This window comes from Mustela putorius, unplaced genomic scaffold, assembly GCF_011764305.1.
Source record: "Mustela putorius furo isolate JIRA1106 unplaced genomic scaffold, ASM1176430v1.1 tig00003834_pilon_pilon_pilon, whole genome shotgun sequence".
In the NCBI taxonomy this organism is placed as follows: Eukaryota; Metazoa; Chordata; class Mammalia; order Carnivora; family Mustelidae; genus Mustela; species Mustela putorius.
Genome location: NW_025421987.1, coordinates 28,025,420 through 28,044,660, shown reverse-complemented (window position 1 = coordinate 28,044,660; position 19,241 = coordinate 28,025,420). Strand labels below are relative to the sequence as shown.

The 19,241-nt window shown below is 37.5% G+C and overlaps 1 protein-coding gene across 1 annotated transcript in view; it reads left to right on the top strand.

Moving 5' to 3' along the window:
* The window catches only part of ZBTB11 (zinc finger and BTB domain containing 11), a 31,074-nt gene extending 14,623 nt beyond the window's left edge, over positions 1 to 16,451 (top strand). The window contains exons 4-11 of the mRNA XM_004771976.3: positions 3,893 to 4,731; positions 5,210 to 5,389; positions 8,080 to 8,325; positions 9,636 to 9,780; positions 10,939 to 11,056; positions 13,045 to 13,203; positions 13,327 to 13,502; positions 14,236 to 16,451. Coding sequence (XP_004772033.1) covers positions 3,893 to 4,731; positions 5,210 to 5,389; positions 8,080 to 8,325; positions 9,636 to 9,780; positions 10,939 to 11,056; positions 13,045 to 13,203; positions 13,327 to 13,502; positions 14,236 to 14,753 — 2,381 coding nt within the window. The 3' untranslated portion in view covers positions 14,754 to 16,451. The remainder of the gene's footprint in view (positions 1 to 3,892; positions 4,732 to 5,209; positions 5,390 to 8,079; positions 8,326 to 9,635; positions 9,781 to 10,938; positions 11,057 to 13,044; positions 13,204 to 13,326; positions 13,503 to 14,235) is intronic.
* Positions 16,452 to 19,241: the final 2,790 nt, after the last annotated feature.

Sequence of the window (19,241 nt, the reverse complement as noted above, 5' to 3'; positions counted from 1 at the left end):
TCTTTGTTGGTGATTTTTACCTCTACATTCTAATGTTGGCTCCTGTTATAAACATTTTTTTATTTTTCTATTTTGACTACTTTAGTAAATATTTTTTAGATACGTGAACAATATTTTCATTACTATTTCCCTAGCATGTCTTCCATCTTTTATTTTCAGCCTTTTTGTATCTTTATGTTTTACATTTCTCTTTAAACATCATTCGGCTCAGGTCATGATCCCAGGGTCCTGGGATCGACCCCCGCATTTGGCTCTCTGCTCAGCAGGGAGCCTGCTTCCCTTCCTCTCTCTCTGCCTGCTTGTGATCTCTGTCAAATAAATAAATAAACATCATATTTCTGGATTTTGTTCTTAATCTAGCATGAGGATCTTTGCCTTTCAACTGTCCTGCATAAAAATGGTTGAACTTCCTGAACCCAGAAATTGAGATTATCCTTAATCAGTTGAGAAAAAGTCTCAGCCAGTATGCCTTCAAAACTTGTTTCTGGAGGCGCCTGGGTGGCTCAGTGGATTAAAGCCTCTGCCTTCGACTCCGGTCATGGTCTCAGGGTCCTGGGATCGAGCCCCGCATCGGCTCTCTGCTCGGCAGGGAGCATGCTTCCCTCTCTCTCTCTCTCTCTGCCTACCTCTCTGCCTACTTGAGATCTCTCTCTGTGTTAAATAAATAAATAAAATCTAAAAAAAAAAAAAAAAAAAAAAAACTTAAAAAAAAAACTTGTTTCTGCCTCATTTTCTCTCTTCTGCCTTTTGAAATTCCAATTGGATAGACATTTCTCACTTTATATTCTGTGACCTTTAGTTTCTCTTCTGTATTTATCTCTGTGTAGATTATCCTGGAAAATTTTAATTGACCCATTATTTAGCTGTATTTCATTTGCTGTTAAATTCATTTATTGAGTTTTTATTCCAGTCTCTTCTCCATTTTTTTAAATTTTTATTTTTATTTAAGTGAATTCTGTGCCCAACATGGGGCTTTGAACTCACAAACCCGAGATTAAGAGTCATATGCTCTACTGACTGAGCCAGCCAGGCATCCCTCTTTTCCATTTACTTCTTTTTCAGATGTCTCTTTTGGGGCGCTGCTTTTTATGACCTTTTGCTCTTTACTGGTGATATGCCACTCTTAACTTTCTGTATTTGATTATAGCAATACTTAAAATCTTTGCGGATTTGATTCATGCTGTTTGTTTCCACTAGCTCTTGTTCATAGTGCCTTGCTGTGTGTTTGTTTGTTTGTTTTGATCTGTGCACAATGAATTCATATTCTTTAAAACTTTGTGGGAAATGTTTTGAGTTCTGGGTTGAAGTGTTTTCTACAGAGAAAACATTGGATTCTTAAAATGCTGAGGGCATTACCGGTCTGGGATTGCTTTAAATTCTGAGCCTGAGGATTTTTTGACTATGAAACTGCTATACATTCAACAAAAAATCCCACCAAATTAAGCTTGGTTTGTAGTCATGACTAATCAGGAAGGATTTCTTACTTCCTTCACTCAGTGTTGGAGTACCAAGTATATTTAAAGTAATACTTTAAATATTTCTCTCTCTCTCACTTTTTTAAAAGTAAGTAGGTCAAATTAGGGTACCTTAGTTGGCCATATTGCTGGATGTGGAAGTCCATCCCTGTCATAATTTTTCTTTCTTTTGGTTCGTAACCCTCCCATGAGCTTCCCTGGTATAATCTGAAATTGGCCCCTGTACCAAAGAAACAGGCAGGCCATTCCAAGCTGGTAGGTGGCAGTTTTAACAAGCAAAGGGCACTTATATATGAGGCTCGTCTTGGGCGGCAGCAAGATGAGTGGAACTCTGAACCTCCCCAAAACCAAACTTAAAAGATTAGAAAGATGCCTTAACTAGATCCTATCACATTAGTATAGATGTTTTCAATATCACATCACTGTCTCACAGCTATGTCCTTAGAGCAGCCTCAGGGAGCAGGAAAGGCAAATGGCACCCTCATTCCAAGGATGGGGAGGGGTGAGGAGCCTTTGCCTTAGAGTCCAGGTCACAGGTCAGCTGGAGAGCACATCTTTTTCATGATGTTCTCTAACACTATCTATAACCAACTGTTGTGTCCATTTTTTTCTTTTTTTTGTTTTTAATTTTGGTAAACACACATTATAAAGTTTATCCTCTTAATGACTTTCAAGTATTAACTCTGTTCACTTTGTTGTGTAATGGATCTCTGGAACTTTCTCTTTTTTTTGCAAAGTTGTCCATTTTGATTAAAATGTTTTGCAGAATCTATATATGTGTATGTGAAAAGGCTGGAGTTAAAAAATACTGAAATTATTTGCCATTTCTCTTGGCAGAATTATGAGTGACTTAAAACTTGTGGGTTTTTATGTTGTATAGTGAACATGACTGTGCCTTTGGAAAAAATTGTTTTACATATTTAAAGTGTTACTTGGAACAGGGTTAATTCTTTTGTGGGAAATTTTTTCTTATGACTTCAAACTTAAAGAAATTAAATAGGTGCTAAGTAGAAGTCCAAAATATGTTATTCTGTTTGTGGCTTTTGTTTGTTTTTCGAAAGAAACACTTACCTCAAGCTTAATTAACTTGGTCATATTTTGTAACAAAAGTAACATGGCTTCAGCCTATTTAATTACCAACTTACCTAGGATGACTGAATTAGCCGTAATGATGATGTCCATGTGTAGTGCCTTCAGTTTGCAGTGGGACTATTAATATACCTCACAGTTTAAGGCTTCCCTTCTTTGTCCATCATTTATGGACTACATTTTATGTACCTTCAGTCAAAACTGAAAAATAGAGCAAATGTGAGTTTTTAAAAGGTTGCTCTCCCTCTTTATTTTGGTAAAAGATCTCTAAGATAAACTGTAATACCAGAAAAGCAAGGCATAGGACAGTGTATGTAATATGCTACCAACTGTAAGAAGGGGGAATAAGATTATTTGCTTAACTGTATAAAGAAGCTCTGAAAGCTGTACAGATTCTTAATCATACTGATTGTGGAGATGGAGTTGGACTTAATACTCTTTTATCTTCCAATTTTTGAATCATGAATATTAATGGCTTTTGAAGGTGAAGTATTGAGAACTTAGAAATAAACTATGTTTATCTTCTCACATAAAATAAGAATGTCATAACTCCTGTGTGTAATTATTTCCTTCCTTAGACCAGGAATAGGCAAACTGTAGCCCAAAGGGGAAAGACTCCCTTCCCTCCCTTTTTGTAAATAAAGTTGTATTGGAATACAGCCATGCTCATTTGTGTGTGTAATATCTTTGGCCACTCTTTTCAGCTACAGTGGCAGAGTTAAGTAGTTAAAACAGACACCTTATGGCCTACAGTAATTATTAATCTGATTCTTTACAGGAAAATTGTGCGGACCCCTATGTTAGATCTTGTTCTTAAATTTTCAGTTAGTACAGCCCTTTGTTCACGATCATATTTTTATATAGACTTATATTATTAAAATATGCAGTTATACTTACAGAAGTGAGGTTAGGGGACAGGTTGGTTGAACCCTGCCTACTCACCTGCCTCCCTCTCTTTTTTTACCCTCCATTCTCCAGCAGCTGTTTCTTGAGGGGAATTTGAGGAACCCCCGGGGTTCTAAGGAGTACAGTTTGAAAATGACTGCCTTACAACAACTCTTTGAGGTAGTAAGTCTGATATTATTTTCTATTTTAGGTATTGAGAGACTCGGCTCATAGAAGTGAGTTAGTCAAGGCTTATTAAACAACCAGAACACAAAACAAGTCCAGAGTGTTTAATTGCAGAATAAATGGTCATATTTGCCTTTTTGCATTTGTATTTTATTTTATATTGTCATAATCATGTATTAATTGTTTTTCTAAAGTGTTTTAGTGGTTATTTAACTTTTTTGTACCCCCCTCCTTTTTTTTTTTTTTGTTCCATGTAGGTTTTTGTAAGGCAAGCTTCCTTCCTTTATTGGAATTTGCCTATACTTCTGTGCTAAGTTTTGACTTCTGTAGCATGGCCGATGTAGCCATCTTAGCACGCCATCTTTTCATGTCGGAAGTTTTAGAAATCTGTGAAAGTGTACATAAACTAATGGAAGAGAAGCAACTAACAGTGTATAAGAAGGGTGAGGTCCAAACGGTTGCATCTACCCAGGACTTACCAGAACCCAATGGAAATACTGCACCTCCTGTGGCTAGCAGTGAGGGAACCACAACATTATCTACTGAACTTGGGGACTGTGAAATTGTATTGTTGGTGAATGGAGAATTGCCTGAAGCTGAGCAGAATGGAGAGCCAGGACAACACCCTGAACGCCAGGTTTCTTCAGAGGCTCAAGCCACTCTGTCACCAGCAGGCTGTGTAACTGGTTCCCATCCTGAAATGGAGTCTGTGGATTTAGCAACAAAAATTGATGACACAGAACGAGAAACTTTAAACAGCAAAGATAGCACACTTTCTAATATTCATCCCAAACTTTCAAAAGAGAATGTAATCAGTAGCTCTCCAGAAAACAATGGTATGGGAAATGACACATCAACTGAAGATATCTGTGCTGAAGACATTCCAGAATCAATGCAGAACCTTGGCCAGTCTTTAAAAGAGCAAGAAAATCTAATCGCACTGACAACAAAGACAGACCTGGGCCCTGATGATGAAACTTACAGAAGCAGGCTTCGGCAGCGTTCTGTTAATGAAGGGGGGTATATCCGACTACACAAAGGAATGGAGAAAAAGCTGCAAAAACGGAAGGCCATTCCGAAGTCAGCAGTTCAGCAGGTATAATGAAGAGGTTACCTTTGTGGTTTTCGCTTTAAGTCAAAAAGCATTCTGTTCATAAACTTAATACCTGTCATGAGAATTATTTTGGAAGGAAGTGCAGTAGGTGTAGGAAAGCAATACCAATATTAATACCAAATAAATACCAATGTTAATAAGATAATATTAATTTGAAATATTATAACATGATTCTTGACTTTAAAAATTAAAATGAATTGGGATGCCTGGGTGGCTCAGTTGGTTAAGGGTCTTCCTTCGGCTCAGGTCATGCACCTGGCGTCCTGGGATTGAGTCCTGCGTCAGGCTTCCTGCTCAGCAGGGATTCTGCTTCTCCCTCTGCCTCTGCCCCTCTCCCCTGCTCGTCCTGTCTCTTGCTTGCATGTGTGTGCGCTCTCTCTCTCTTTCAAGTAAATAAATAAAATCTTTTTTTAAAAAATGAATATATTTACTTAGATTGTGTTTTTTGTCTCTTAATTAGGTAGCCCAGAAATTAGTTCAAAGAGGGAAAAAGATGAAACAGCCAAAAAGGGATACTAAAGAGAATACTGAAGAAGCAGCATCCCATAAATGTGGGGAATGTGGAATGGTTTTTCAGAGACGATATGCCCTTATAATGCACACACTGAAGCATGAAAGAGCTAGAGATTACAAATGTCCGGTAAGTAACTGGAAAGCTAATTGAAGATAGCTCTAACTTCGTGATAAACAGAATGCAGTTCACTGATTCATTGTTATTCTACTACTTGTGTTCTCTCAGTAAACACTGAGAGACACTCAGAACACTGTCTACTTTATATTGCTATGTAAGAGTTATCTTCTGATTTGTATGTTATTTCTTTGATTTCCCCCCATCGTGAAAAAAAAGCACAAAAAACAGTGATGTATCTTTGCTTCTTCCTAATACTACCCTAGTAAGACAGGACTGAGATTATCATTTTAAAAAATTATAAGCTCAGGGGCACCTGGCAGTCTCAGTCAGTAGAGCATGTGACTCTTGATCTCAGAAGGTCATTGGTTCGAGCCCCACATTAAGGGTAGAGATTACTTAAAAAATAAATAAACTTTAAAAATTTAAAAATATAAGCTCATAGAAGGGTAAAGAGAACAGAAGAGGAAACCTTAACAACTACACGCTGGCCCCTGATAAATAGAGGGAACAATTGATATAGCAGATTTGAAAGGTCTCATTCCCAGGCTTTCAGTGGGGAAAGCTTAAGAATCTGTCCAAATTGTATTATAGAAGTACCAAATGCCTCAGGAATTAGTGTTACTAGCTACTTTGAAAGTAGAAGTGAGTCTGGTTGTTAGAAACTTTTCAAGAAGCAGCTTAATCACCATTGCTCCCTCAGCCAAAGAGCGGTCTTCTACTTTCTGGGAGAGAGAAAACCATAACTGCTCTGAGGGTGAATACACTATCTCTAAAACAAACTTAATGAATGTTGAAATTTTCAAGTTCTCTTAACCTACCAAAGTCCCAGAATATTAGCAGCAGATTCTTAGCCCCAAAACAGGTTTCTCAGAGATGAGAAATCTGAAGCCCAGTAACAAAAGACCTGGAGGGTAGTGCTGAGCAAAGCCTGTGGTTGACAGCTTCCCCCGCACCCACCCGACTTACACAGAAATTCCAGTCAAGTGTCAGTAGATGTCAGGCATCATCATTATAATAAATATTTCAAGAAAGGGGTGCCTGGGTGGCTCAGTGGGTTAAGCCTTACCTTCAGCTCAGGTCATGATCCCAGAGTCCTGGGATCGAGCCCTGCATCAGGCTCTTTGCTCAGCAGGGAGGCTGCTTCCTCCTCTCTTTCTGCCTGCCTCTCTGCCTACTTGTGATCTCTGTCTGTCAAATAAATAAACAAAATCTTTAAAAAAAAAAAAAAGATATTTAAATAAAAATATTTCAAGAAAAAGGAGCAACTTTGGGGGATCCACAAATATAAAAGTCTCAGAAAAATTGGAAAATAGACTAAATGTCTCAGAAAATGATGCAAAAAACAAGCTAGAAAATGAGAGTAAAGAAATTTAGACAATTGGTGTAGGATGTCTAATATCCAAATAATAACAAACAGAAGATGGGGAGAAGGAAATCATTGGTGCATTAAGGAAAAATATCAGAACTTAAGTTTCCTTGTGAAAAGGGGCATGTTGAATTCCCACAACCATGGATGAAAGTAAATGTATGTCAAGATAAATTACAAAATCTTCAAATCAAGAGATAAAGAAAAAAATCTTATAAATAATGATACAGAAAAAGACCCATAGAAAGGATAAAGGTCAGAATGACTTCAGGCTTTTCAGCAGCAATAATGGAAACTACAAGACAAAGAAAAGCATAATGTCTTTAAAATTCTAAAGGGAAGTGATTTCCACCTTAAAATCAATAGCCGGATTATCAGTTATTTGTGATGGTAGAATAAGAACATTTTTAGACATGCAAGGTGTCAAAAGTTTTACCTCCCAAACGCCTTTTGTCAAGAAGCTTATTGGCAGAGGTGTTCCATTAAAATGAACAAGACCTGGGAACTGGGAAACATGGGGTCCAATTCTACAGAGTCCAAGCATAGGAAACAACCAGTCCAGGTTGAAACAGGACAAAATGCCTTGACAGAAATCCCTTTCTTAGGGTGATGTCTTTCAGTCTGCTCTTAGTAGATTAACTGAGGGAAGGGTTTGATGATGAATTAGCAGAAAATATAAAGAGAAATAAGCAAAACAGAAAAAAAAAGGAAAGAGAATCATAGTGTACTATATGACCTAGCTGTAGTAATAACTACATCATTGAAAAAATGTGAACACGAAAACTGGTCAAAAAAAGTAAGATAATAAGAAGCATCTGCATAGGTGTAGAGTGGAGGGGTGAAGGGAGAGAGCCCTCATCCATTATTCATGTTTCTTAGAGTTACCAAAATAAGCATCATAAGAGAGTTAAAAAAAAAAAGAAAAAGAAAAAAGGCAGAAAAGTAGTAGACCAAAAGAATTTTAAGGGTCATTACAGTTTTATCTTTCTCCTTTCTCTAACCCCTAGTTTTCCTCCATATAAATATTTACTACTCAAATGAGTACTAAGTACTATCTCTCTCTGTCCTACCATTCCTTCTAGACAGACCTGGTCTCCTCATTTGATGCCTTTCTTTATTGCTTCCTTGACTCCCTCTGTGGTTAGATTATAGACCTCCAGAGTAGGGGCTAGGTCTTGACCCCTTTCATCTTTGTATCTGATACTTAGCATATTGTTTTTTATTTAGGGTATGTGTTTATTGATTTGTATAATTATAACAAAATGGAAATTGAAATAGTCAAGTTTAACATTGTTACAGAATTACATTTAGATGGAATTTACTTTTCTTGTAGTTGTGTAAAAAACAGTTTCAGTACAGTGCTTCCTTGCGAGCACATCTTATTCGACATACCAGAAAAGATGCACCCACTTCATCCTCTTCCAATTCTACTTCTAATGAGACATCGGGAACATCGTCTGAGAAGGGGAGAACCAAACGAGAATTTATATGTTCCATATGTGGAAGGACATTACCTAAATTATATTCTCTTCGAATACACATGTTAAAGCATACAGGTGTAAAGCCACATGCGTGCCAGGTAAGGCCATGAAGTTTAATTTATTATATAAAGAAGATTTGCACTTAACTGATGATAATACTGACTTATTCTGGAGTCACCCTTATTCCTGCAAAATATCACAGAGAATTCTAGGACTTTTTCAGTTGCCTGAATTAAGGGTGTTTCCCAATTGTGTTCTTTCATTTGCTATTTAATTTGTTGTAATTTGAAATTAATCTACTAGGATACACATGCAACTCACTAAGATTCAGAAGATGTACTGGGTGAGAATAACAAATTCATCATCCCGTTCATCCCTTTAACCTTCAACAGGACCAGTCTGGACTGAAAAGGAACCCATGGTTTAAACAAATCTCCTTAGCAAAAATCCTGCCTAAGCTGTGTGCTTTTTAGAGCTGAGGACTGAGACTATTAAATGCCCAAATAAAACTTCTAAGCAAAGAATCCTGTGATTAGCCAGTTTAGGGCTATTTGAAACAGTGAAAATTTTCTAATAGGCCCTATAGCCTTGTATATAAGCATGATCCATTTTTTCCCCAGTGAAATTTTTAATGATCCTCTCTCTTTTTTTTTTTTTTTTAGCTTTTTATTATAAGAGAATAGAATAGACCCTCATGTACCCTTTATCCAGCTTTAGTAGTTATCAACACATAGTCAGCTGTGTTTTATGTATAGTGTCACTCACTGTCCCACTCCCCCGCCCCCTCATTTCTTTAGAAGCCATGTCCTAAGCATCATGTTATTCATAGACTTGAAAGTAAGTATTAACTGGGTCTCTGGTCTTTTCATGTAGAACTACTCAAAATGTGTGGTCCATGGAAGATAAGTACAGAAATTGAGAGTAGACATCTAGAAATTGTCATAGCAATTGACAATAATTATTGTGACATTTTTATCATATTTAACAAAAAATGGATTGAAGAAAGGAAAAAAAAACCTCGTTCTTCATCACAGAATTCGAGAAGCACTATTCTAGTCGGTGTAGCAAGAAATTAGTGTATTTTCTTGATTAAGTTCTCATGTCTCTTTTAATAGGTAAGGTATACTGTTTACTAGTCACACAAAGATATTGTGAGGGTCTTTTGTACTGCTTTGAGCTCCTCCAAGGATCACCTGGCTGTAATAAAAGTAGCAATATTTGTTAAGTACTGAGTCAGAAGATGATCAGTCTGCTAATATCCTTGACATTTGTTTCAACTTTCAGTTTGTCATTTTGTTCATAAGTTTTTTTCTTTAAAATGGCATACACTTTCTCTCTCCTCATTCTTCAGAAACAGCCCTGACTTCTCTTTTCTGTTTTACCGGTTTAAACACCTGTGCTGTCTCAGGTCTGTGGAAAGACTTTCATCTATAAGCATGGTCTAAAATTACACCAGAGTCTCCATCAATCACAAAAGCAGTTCCAGTGTGAACTGTGTGTTAAGTCATTTGTTACCAAACGGAGTCTTCAAGAACATATGAGTATTCACACAGGTAATAAGAAATTTGTATTGACAAATAATTGACAGTTACACATTATATACTCTTAAGTTACTATTACACTGATTATGCTATAATTATTTTCGAAATTATATCAATATACTAATGGCTCTATGTATGCAGTTTTTTATTAATGAAAGTAAGGCTAAAGGTTTTCTTAAATCTAGTTTTAGAGCTGTCTTACTGGGATAAAAATATTCATTGTTTTCCTCAGTATAGAAAAAAGTGTACTGAGTATTAAATTATGCATAATTTAGGGGCGCCTGGTGGCTCAGTGGGTTAAGCCTCTGCCTTCAGCTCAGGTCATGATCTCGGGGTCCTAGGATCGAGCCCCGCATATGGCTCTCTGCTCAGCGGGGAGCCTGCTTCCCCCCAACCCCTGTCTACCTCTCTGCCTATTTGTGATCTCTCTCTCTTTCTGTCAAGTAAATAAATAAAATCTTTTTAAAAATTTATGCATAATTTAGATCCAGGCACTTAAAGAAATGGTCATGATTTTAAAAAGTTGATGGGACACCTGTGTAGCTCAGGCATCTGCCTTTGGCTCTGATTGTGATCCTCAGGGTCCTGGGATCAAGTCCTGCTTTGGGCTCCCTGCTCAGTGGGGAGTCTGCTTCTCCCTCTGCGTCTCCCTCTCTCTCTCTCTCTGAGAGAAGGGTATAGTGGCTCTAGAATTTGCATTCAGCTCTATATTACTACTCCAGATGATTATACAGGTAAATGACATTCTTTTTTTTTTTTTAATTTTTTTTTAAGATTTTATTTATTTGACAGAGAAAGATCACAAGTAGGCAGAGAAGCAGGCAGAGAGAGAGGAGGAAGCAGGCTCCCTGCAGAGCATAGAGTTTGACGTGGGGCTTGATCCCAGGAACCTGGGATCATGATCCGAGCCGAAGGCAGAGGCTTTAACCCACTGAGCCACCCAGGCTGCCCGGCACATGACATTCTTTGTGTAGTAGTAACCTTGCTAGTACTGTAGTTGAGAGGAAATAGAGATTTTGACCTTGTTTGTTGTTCTTCTGAGTAGATGACTGCCAAATGTAATAGCTTTTGTGTCCCCTTGATAAAATAACTTCCAAAGTAGGATGTAAATTGTTCTATTGGAAGAACACTTGATTGTTTGATTTATGTTGTGTTTTTTATTTTTTATAGGTGAGTCCAAGTACCTCTGCTCAGTTTGTGGAAAGTCTTTTCACAGGGGCTCTGGACTCAGCAAGCACCTAAAGAAACACCAGCCAAAGCCTGAGGTTCGAGGTTATCATTGTACTCAGTAAGTATTTAATATTAGTAAACTGATCAGTTTCCTTGTGTTCTTAGTAAATATATTTGAAGGTTCCCAAAAAAAGATACTTGAAGTCACTCTAGTTGATAACACTATTATATAATTGAGATTTGCTAAAGGAGTAGAACTTACACACACACACACACACATATATATCTGATGTGATAGATATGTGAATTAATTAAATAGGAGGAATCCTTTCACAATGGATACATAAACCATTATGATACACATTTTAAATGTCTTATAATTTTGTCAGCTATACATCTCAGATTCTCTTTTCTCCCTCTTTTTATTTTCCAAAGTCTCCTGAAATCTCTTTTATAATCAAGATAAAACTCACTTAACATAAAATTCATCATTTTAAAGTGTACAATTCACTGACTTTTAGTACATTTAGTACATTGTGCAATTAGACATCACCACTGTCTTACTCCAGAATGCCTTCACATTCAGCCAGGCTGTACGACTCTGTCTTGGCCTTCTCTTCCTGTTTGTGCAGTCAGCCAGAGATGAGAGCCTAGGGCCCTCTCAGGTTTTCTCTAAATATGTGTTGCCCTGGGCAAGTACATGCCTTCTCAGGTTTTCTCTAAATATGTGTTGCCCTGGGCAAGTACATGGACTTCTCAATTCTTGGGAGTATGTAAGAGTTTTTCAAAGCCCCTAATGCACCACCATTTCATTCCCTAGCCTTTTCTCCCAAGCCCTTGGTTTGTATAGTGTTTGAACCAACCACACTTGCCCTGTGCGGCAGAGGCAAATACATTTGCTCTTAAATGTTTTCAGCAGACTTCTCCTTCCCTACAAAGCCCTCTTACCAACATCTAACGATTTATTTTACTATTATATGTTTGCCTGGTTGCTTTACAGTTTTATTCAGTTTCCAGAGTTCCAGTAAAATTGATTCTCATAGTTTAGGCCAGTTTTGTCTACTGCTTTTGTGGAATAGTGGGCTTGTGGGGCTGCTGATTCTGGATATTTGCTGATATCACTTTGATCAGTCTTATTATAAAACAAAGATTTTATTATCAATAGATTTTTAGTTGCAAGTGAATGAAAACCCAATGTAAACTGGCTTGAAAGAAAGGTAAAGTTTAGGAGTCCAAATGGTTTAAGGTAAACGAGATTCATGCTCATCAACACTTGATGTCTCCAAGGCTTTCTGGACAAGGCAGTCGCAATGGTTTCAGCTCAAATCCTCTCAACTCCTAAATCACCAAGCTGCTTTTTTGGTAATTCCTATATATAGGTGCTGAGATCCACACCCATCAGATCTGGTTAAGTCATTTGATTATCCCTAATCAGGAATTATGGCCAAGGGAATGCCCGTCCTCTGATTGACTTAGGCCTGAGGCAGTTGCTTCATTTTATCTGTGGTCAACACTGTGGCCTACTCCTAATACATGAACAGAGAAAGGGAGAGGGTAAAAGCGGAGATTTTAGGTGGAGAAAGAAAATCAATGTCTTATAGCCTTTGAGAGCTTTGCGTGGTTCTTCTAAAATGTTTCTAGTACTAGAAATAAACCAGCAAAGGGAAAAAAGAGAGAGAGGGAGACAAACCAGGAAACAGACTCTGAACTGTAGAGAACAAACTGATGGTTACTGGAGGGGAGGTGGGTAGGGGATTGGATCAAACAGGTGATGGAGATGAAGGAGTGCACTTCTGTAGAGCACGGGTGTTGTATGGAAGTGTTGAATCACTATATTGTACACCTGAAACTAGTATTACACTCTATGTTAACTAACTAGAATTTAAATAAAAATTTTTAAAAAATTAAAATGTTTCCAGTACTCCAGAGCTAAAAGAACTTAAAGCCCTGAAACCTTATTGCAAGATTGGAATAGTAACAAATTCTTGTGTTTTAAATTGGCATCATTTTGTAGAGTTCTAGAAACCCATTAGTATACTGAGTCTTGGAAATTTGTTTTAAAAAAAAGAATAAAGTGATCTGATTGGTTGAACTTTATTATTACAGATGTGAAAAAAGTTTCTTTGAAGCTAGAGATCTTCGTCAGCACATGAACAAACATCTTGGTGTGAAGCCATTCCAGTGCCAGTTTTGTGATAAGTGCTATAGTTGGAAGAAAGATTGGTATTCTCATGTGAAGTCTCATTCTGTCACTGAGCCTTACAGGTAGTAAATTTGAGCAGGATCTGAACTTACTTGAGATGGTATATGTACTTGGATTAATTCTTTTGGATGCTTGTGCTTTGGGAAAAAAAATTCTTTTTTTTTTTTTTTTTACCCCCATTATAGGTGTAATATATGTGGCAAAGAATTTTATGAGAAAGCATTATTTAGAAGGCATGTAAAGAAAGCTACGCATGGGAAAAAAGGAAGAGCAAAGCAGAACCTAGAACGGGTGTGTGAACAATGTGGAAGAAAATTCACTCAGTTAAGAGAGTATAGGAGACACATGAACAACCACGAAGGTAACTGTACTTAATATTATGTATATATATAAGTAGAATGAAAAGCACATCTAATAGTCTCTCTATACCAACCTTTATACCAACCTTCTTGCCTGTTACCTCATCTTCCTTTGATAAGAGTTGAATCCCCATATTATGTGATACTTACTCAAGTGATTGAGGTGATCCTAAACCTGGGTGCCTAGTTATTATGTACATAGGTAGGTTCCTTCTTTAGTGAGCTTAATATTCTAGGTCAACATTTTTTTTTTAAGATTTTATTTATCTACTTGACAGAGATCACAAGTAGGAACAGAGGCAGGCTCCCCGCTGAGCAAAGAGCCCGACGCGGGGCTCAATCCCAGGACCCTAAAGAGGCTTTAACCCACTGAGCCAGCCAGGCGCCCCTAGGTCAACATTTTTATGCTGAACTGGACTATTGGAACCTTCTGTTACCTTATCCTAATATTATAGGATCACAGGGAAGGTTAAATGAGTCTGTGCATGGAAAATCAGAAGTTGTCTCTCAGTAACTTCTACTTCTGGGAACACCCGTGGAGAGATTAGATAGCAGAATCTTGTTCATTCTAAGGTACACCATTAGATCCTGAGTAAAGACTGCCGTAATCCAGATAGAAAAGGGCTATTGGACTTAAAAGCATTATTTATCAGGGAACTTAAATATGTTTTGTTACTTGTACCTTATACACACACACACACACTTCTCTCTGTCTCCCTCACTCTTTTTTAATAGGAGTCAAGCCATTTGAATGCTTAACATGTGGAGTAGCCTGGGCTGATGCCCGATCTCTAAAACGCCATGTCAGAACACATACTGGTGAACGGCCCTATGTCTGCCCCGTATGTAGTGAAGCCTACATAGATGCTCGAACACTCCGTAAACATATGACTAAATTCCACAGAGATTATGTGCCTTGCAAAATTATGCTGGAGAAAGATACCCTTCAGTTTCATAACCAAGGAACTCAAGTGGAGCATGCTGTTAGTATCTTAACAGCAGACATGCAGGAACAAGAAAGCAGTGGTCCTCAAGAACTGGAGACAGTGGTGGTGACGGGAGAGACCATGGAAGCACTGGAAGCTGTTGCGGCTACGGAAGAGTGTCCATCAGTATCTACGCTCTCTGACCAAAGCATTATGCAAGTGGTTAATTATGTTTTGGCGCAACAGCAAGGACAGAAGCTCTCAGAAGTGGCAGAAGCTATTCAAACTGTTGAAGTAGAGGTGGCACACATTTCGGAAGCAGAGTGACTGTAGCGATGGAGATCAAAGAAGTGACATCCCATGTGTACTGAACTCACAGAACATCTGTTCACACTGCAGTGTGTGACTGTCTGCCCAAAGTTTGTAGGTCAAGGCTCTGGGCTGTTTGGTGATGTTTGAATTTCTGAACGGTTTGTCTGGCTAATGGGTTCTATTGAAAAATCCATTTATTGTAAAGGAATTGAAAGCAAATTTACTTGATGGTAATGGTTTATCATGGTGTACTTTTTATGAATTAATGTTTATAAAGGACTGGACTAAATTAAAAACTGTATAGTTTCACTTGCATTTTGACATTATTATATACTTTGAGTTTAAAAGGCTGCACTAGTCAGATCTTCTTCTCTTTTATTCTCAAAATAGAGAGGTTCTGTGATTTCATTTGCCCTGTTTATAGGTTCAAAAAAATTCTAATATAAAGCATTTTAGTAGGATGCGTAAGTATATTACATTTTTAAAATGCTTCAAATCTGTGATTCTTGACTTACTATTTATTTTAACCCCTTATAAGTCAGGGATTTATTCTATTTTAAAGCACTTAATGAGTTACATGTTGTAATCAAGTTTGCACAGTATACTTAACCTAGATGGGGAACCCTTAAGTAAATAGCTGATTTTTTAAAATGCCATTAAAATGCATGAAATGCCTATTAAAGCCTTACTATATACTATCTCTTCAAGGCAAGTAAATTGACCATGAGCAAAGGACACTGTTATTAAACATTGTTGGTGGGAAATTTCTCCTTGATAACATGGGACAATGAATGAAAAAAAACTCATTCTTTTGCTGAAGAATGAACAAATTAAAACTAGATTTGGTATGTTTGCAGCTTTTGTATCATGTTTAATCGTTCAATTTTGTTGAAAAACTGCAATTTAGAAATAGGATAGCAATACGGACCTCTACAGTGGTCCTGTGTGGATACTGTATAATTGTCAAGTAACTTCAGAATATTGAAAAGTCTTCAAGTCAGCCCTCATTTTAGTATACTATATAAAGAAGTTAATTGATTATGGTCCACCAAATTTTTGAAATTATTTTTAAAAGTTATGTGAGAATTATTAATTTGTGTGTTTGATTTTTAAATTCCCACTTCTAGAAGCTATCCAGTTTTCTGACCTTCAAAATAACCTTGGGGAGATGCCACATTTCTCTCCTGTAGGAAACTACCACTCAAACTATAATTGTTAAAATTAAACTTTTTACTTTAGGTATTAGAAGCTAATATAAGGTATAAAAAATGAAGATATAAGCAAAATCACAAGTAAATCATTCCTAAAGCACAAGAAAAGAATGTGCCTTGATGTACATATATTATTAAGATATTTATTCCAGTTTACTTTAAAAAATGGCTGAAAAGATAAAGACTAAATGTGATGCCATGCATGCATTATACCTGCATATGTAATATTTGCATTTGCAAATTTCCCATTGTTCCTATAGCTGTGTGTGTGGCTGACTTTCAATTTTAAGTGAATTGACATACAGTCTATAACTTTATAATGGCTGCTTGTTTATCATACCTTTCAGTTAGTGAAAATGTATTTCAACCTAACTAAAATTTGGAATTGTGTCTTTTATGTTCCATCTTCACCATTGTTACTAGATTTAGTTAATTGTATAAGATCATTAATGTATATCCAAAATTGTAAATAAAAGATGTTGAATCTTGTTTAAAAGCATAAGCTTTGGAGTTGACCTTGTCACTTTTCTCTTCATAACTCAGTTGCTGTCATAAATCAGTCCATAAAGGCAAGGGGAATTGAGGGACGCCTTAGTGGTTATTAGGTTATCCCAGCGTCCTGGGATCGAGTTTTTGCTCCAAAGGGAGCACTCTGCCTTCCAGTCTGCCTGTGAAAATAAATAAATAAAATCTTTAAAAAAAAAAAAAAAAAAAAAAAAAAAAGGCAAGGGGAATTGAATACATTAAAAAATAACCATTGGGTAAAAACATAATATTAAAACTTCTTACTCATAAACAAAATTTTCCCACAAAATTGGAAGTAGTGTGATTTACTAAATGTGTAGAGTTACAGGGTTACCGGTAGGCTCAGTTGGTAGAGCACGTGACTCTTGGTCTTGAGGTAGTGAGTTCAAGCCCCATGTTGGACGTGACTTTTCACAAAATGTGTAGCATAAGTCCGTGTAGAAACAAGTGTTAAGGTTGCAAAAATTCAGTTTTATGTTGCGATGGGGGAAGCTTCTGTATTTCATTTACAATTCTTTCTTAAAAACATGCATTGCTTTGTTGTCAGGTGACTCTCCGATAATTGTGTGGGGACCCCTGGTTAAATGTACTTAAGACTCCTGCTGCCAAGCAGTTTGAGTCATAGCTGTTAGTCACTGAAATGTATAAATTGATAGCAATGAATTAATTCTCTGACATGGGTTTTAATCTGTTTTATTAACAGTGGCTATATACAGAATTTCACAAGGTTGCCTAAACTGCTGAACTTAAAGCTAATCCAAAAGTTGTTTTGTCTTTTTTGATGCATTGATGCAAACTCTCTGTGCATGCATGATATTTCCTGCTCATGATTCTTCTTGTCAAACCTGTAATCTCTTGGAAATTCCTAAACAGTTTTACATCTAATGCTTCGAACATACATAATAAAAGCCTTTGCTTCCTCTTGATCCTATATATTGATCGATTAGAGTTTGTAGAAGCTTGTGGAGCAAAGATGCATAAGTAACATTTTTAAAAAAGATTTACTTATTTTTTTGACAGAGAGAGAGCACAAGCAGGCAGAATAGCAGGGAGAGGGAGAGGCGGAAGCAGACTCCCCACCAAGCAGGGAGCCCGATGCAGGACTTGATCCCGGGCCCCTGGCATCATGACCTGAGCTGAAGGCAGATGCTTAATGACTGAGCCACCCAAGCACTCCTAACTAACGTATTTAATCAGTTTAAATATACCATGCTTATAATGTATTACTTGATGTTCTGAAGTTTAAATATGACTGCTTACTGAGTTTTTCCTCAAGGAGTCTTAGGGGATTTTGGAGTATGAACTTACCTCCAATAGGGCCTCATCTTTGGGAAGCCTGTGCAACCCTCATGGGTTGAAGAATGAGTCCTTCCAGATCATTTTTTTTTTTTTTTAAAGATTTTATTTATTTGTCAGAGAGAGAGAGGGAGAGCAAGCAAGCACAGGCAGACAGAATGGCAGGCAGAGGCAGAGGGAGAAGCAGGCTTCCTGCTGAGCAAGGAGCCCGGTGTGGGACTGGATACCAGGACGCTGGGACCATGACCTGAGCCGAAGGCAGCTGCTTAACCAGCTGAGCCACCCAGGCGTCCCTTTTCCAGATCATTTTTGAATTTGCTTCTGCTAGGTTGCTCAAGAGTGTTCATGGTTAGGTACTATTTTTATATTAATTCTCCGACTATGGTTTCCTGGACCAGCACCTATAAATTTGAACTTCAGGCCAGTTTGGGAGCAAGCTGGCTATTCTAAATCTTTTTTTTTTTTTAAGATTTTATTTATTTATTTGACAGAGAACATAAGCAGGCAGAGAGTCAAGCATAGAGAGAGGAGGAAGCAGGCTCCCTGCTGAGCAGAGAGCCTGATCTGGGGCTCGATTCCAGGACCCTGAGATCATGACCTGAGCTGAAGGCAGAGGCTTAACCCACTGAGCCACCCAGGCGCCCCTGGCTATTCTGAATCTTCAAGGGAGGTTTTTGCCCACTGACAGCCCAGGCTGGGATGGACAAATACCCATATCTGCCTGGACTGGTGAACTGAGTTTTTTTCCTGACTGTTCTTTCACTGAAGATGTAGCTCTTCAGTGGTCCCATTGTTTTGTTTTGTTTACTTTTTAAGTAGGCTCCCTGCCCAACTTGGGGCTTGAACTCACAACCCTGAAATCAAGAGTCATGTGCTCTACCAGCTGAGCCAGCCAGGAGCTCCGATGGATCTCAGTATTGTGTTTAATTTCTTTTTCCAATTTCTGTAGACCTAAATGCTGATGGTATTGCCTTCTAGCTATCACAAGCCCCCCTCTGAGACTGCCCATCACTGGACTACTACTACAAGTTCAACTCTCTTTCCTCTTATCTGGGGACTCTGGGACATTTCCTTTCTTACAAACTTAGTATTATGACTTTCAAAGGAGTTTGTTAACATTTTATCAAGTGGAGAGTTAATTTCATGTAGTTTGACCTCTTCCAAAGTCTGGAAACCAAATAGCATCTCTTTAAATATTTTCCCTTCTGGTTACTTTATATTTTTGTAAGTTTTATTTCTACCCTCAATACCTCTTTCATTTTCCCCATCTTTTTCTCACTTCCTGATAACCTTCTTGGAGTTCCTCAATCTAATCTGTAACTGTTCTTACTCAATTATCTCTTCTTCATTTTAAAATTGTATTTCTTATCTTAGTATTTCCAATTAGTTCTTCATTTTCCTGCTTCCCTTTTCCATTCATCTTATCTTGCTGTTTGGGTGTGTTCTGTTCATTTTAAACTCTTACTGTGTC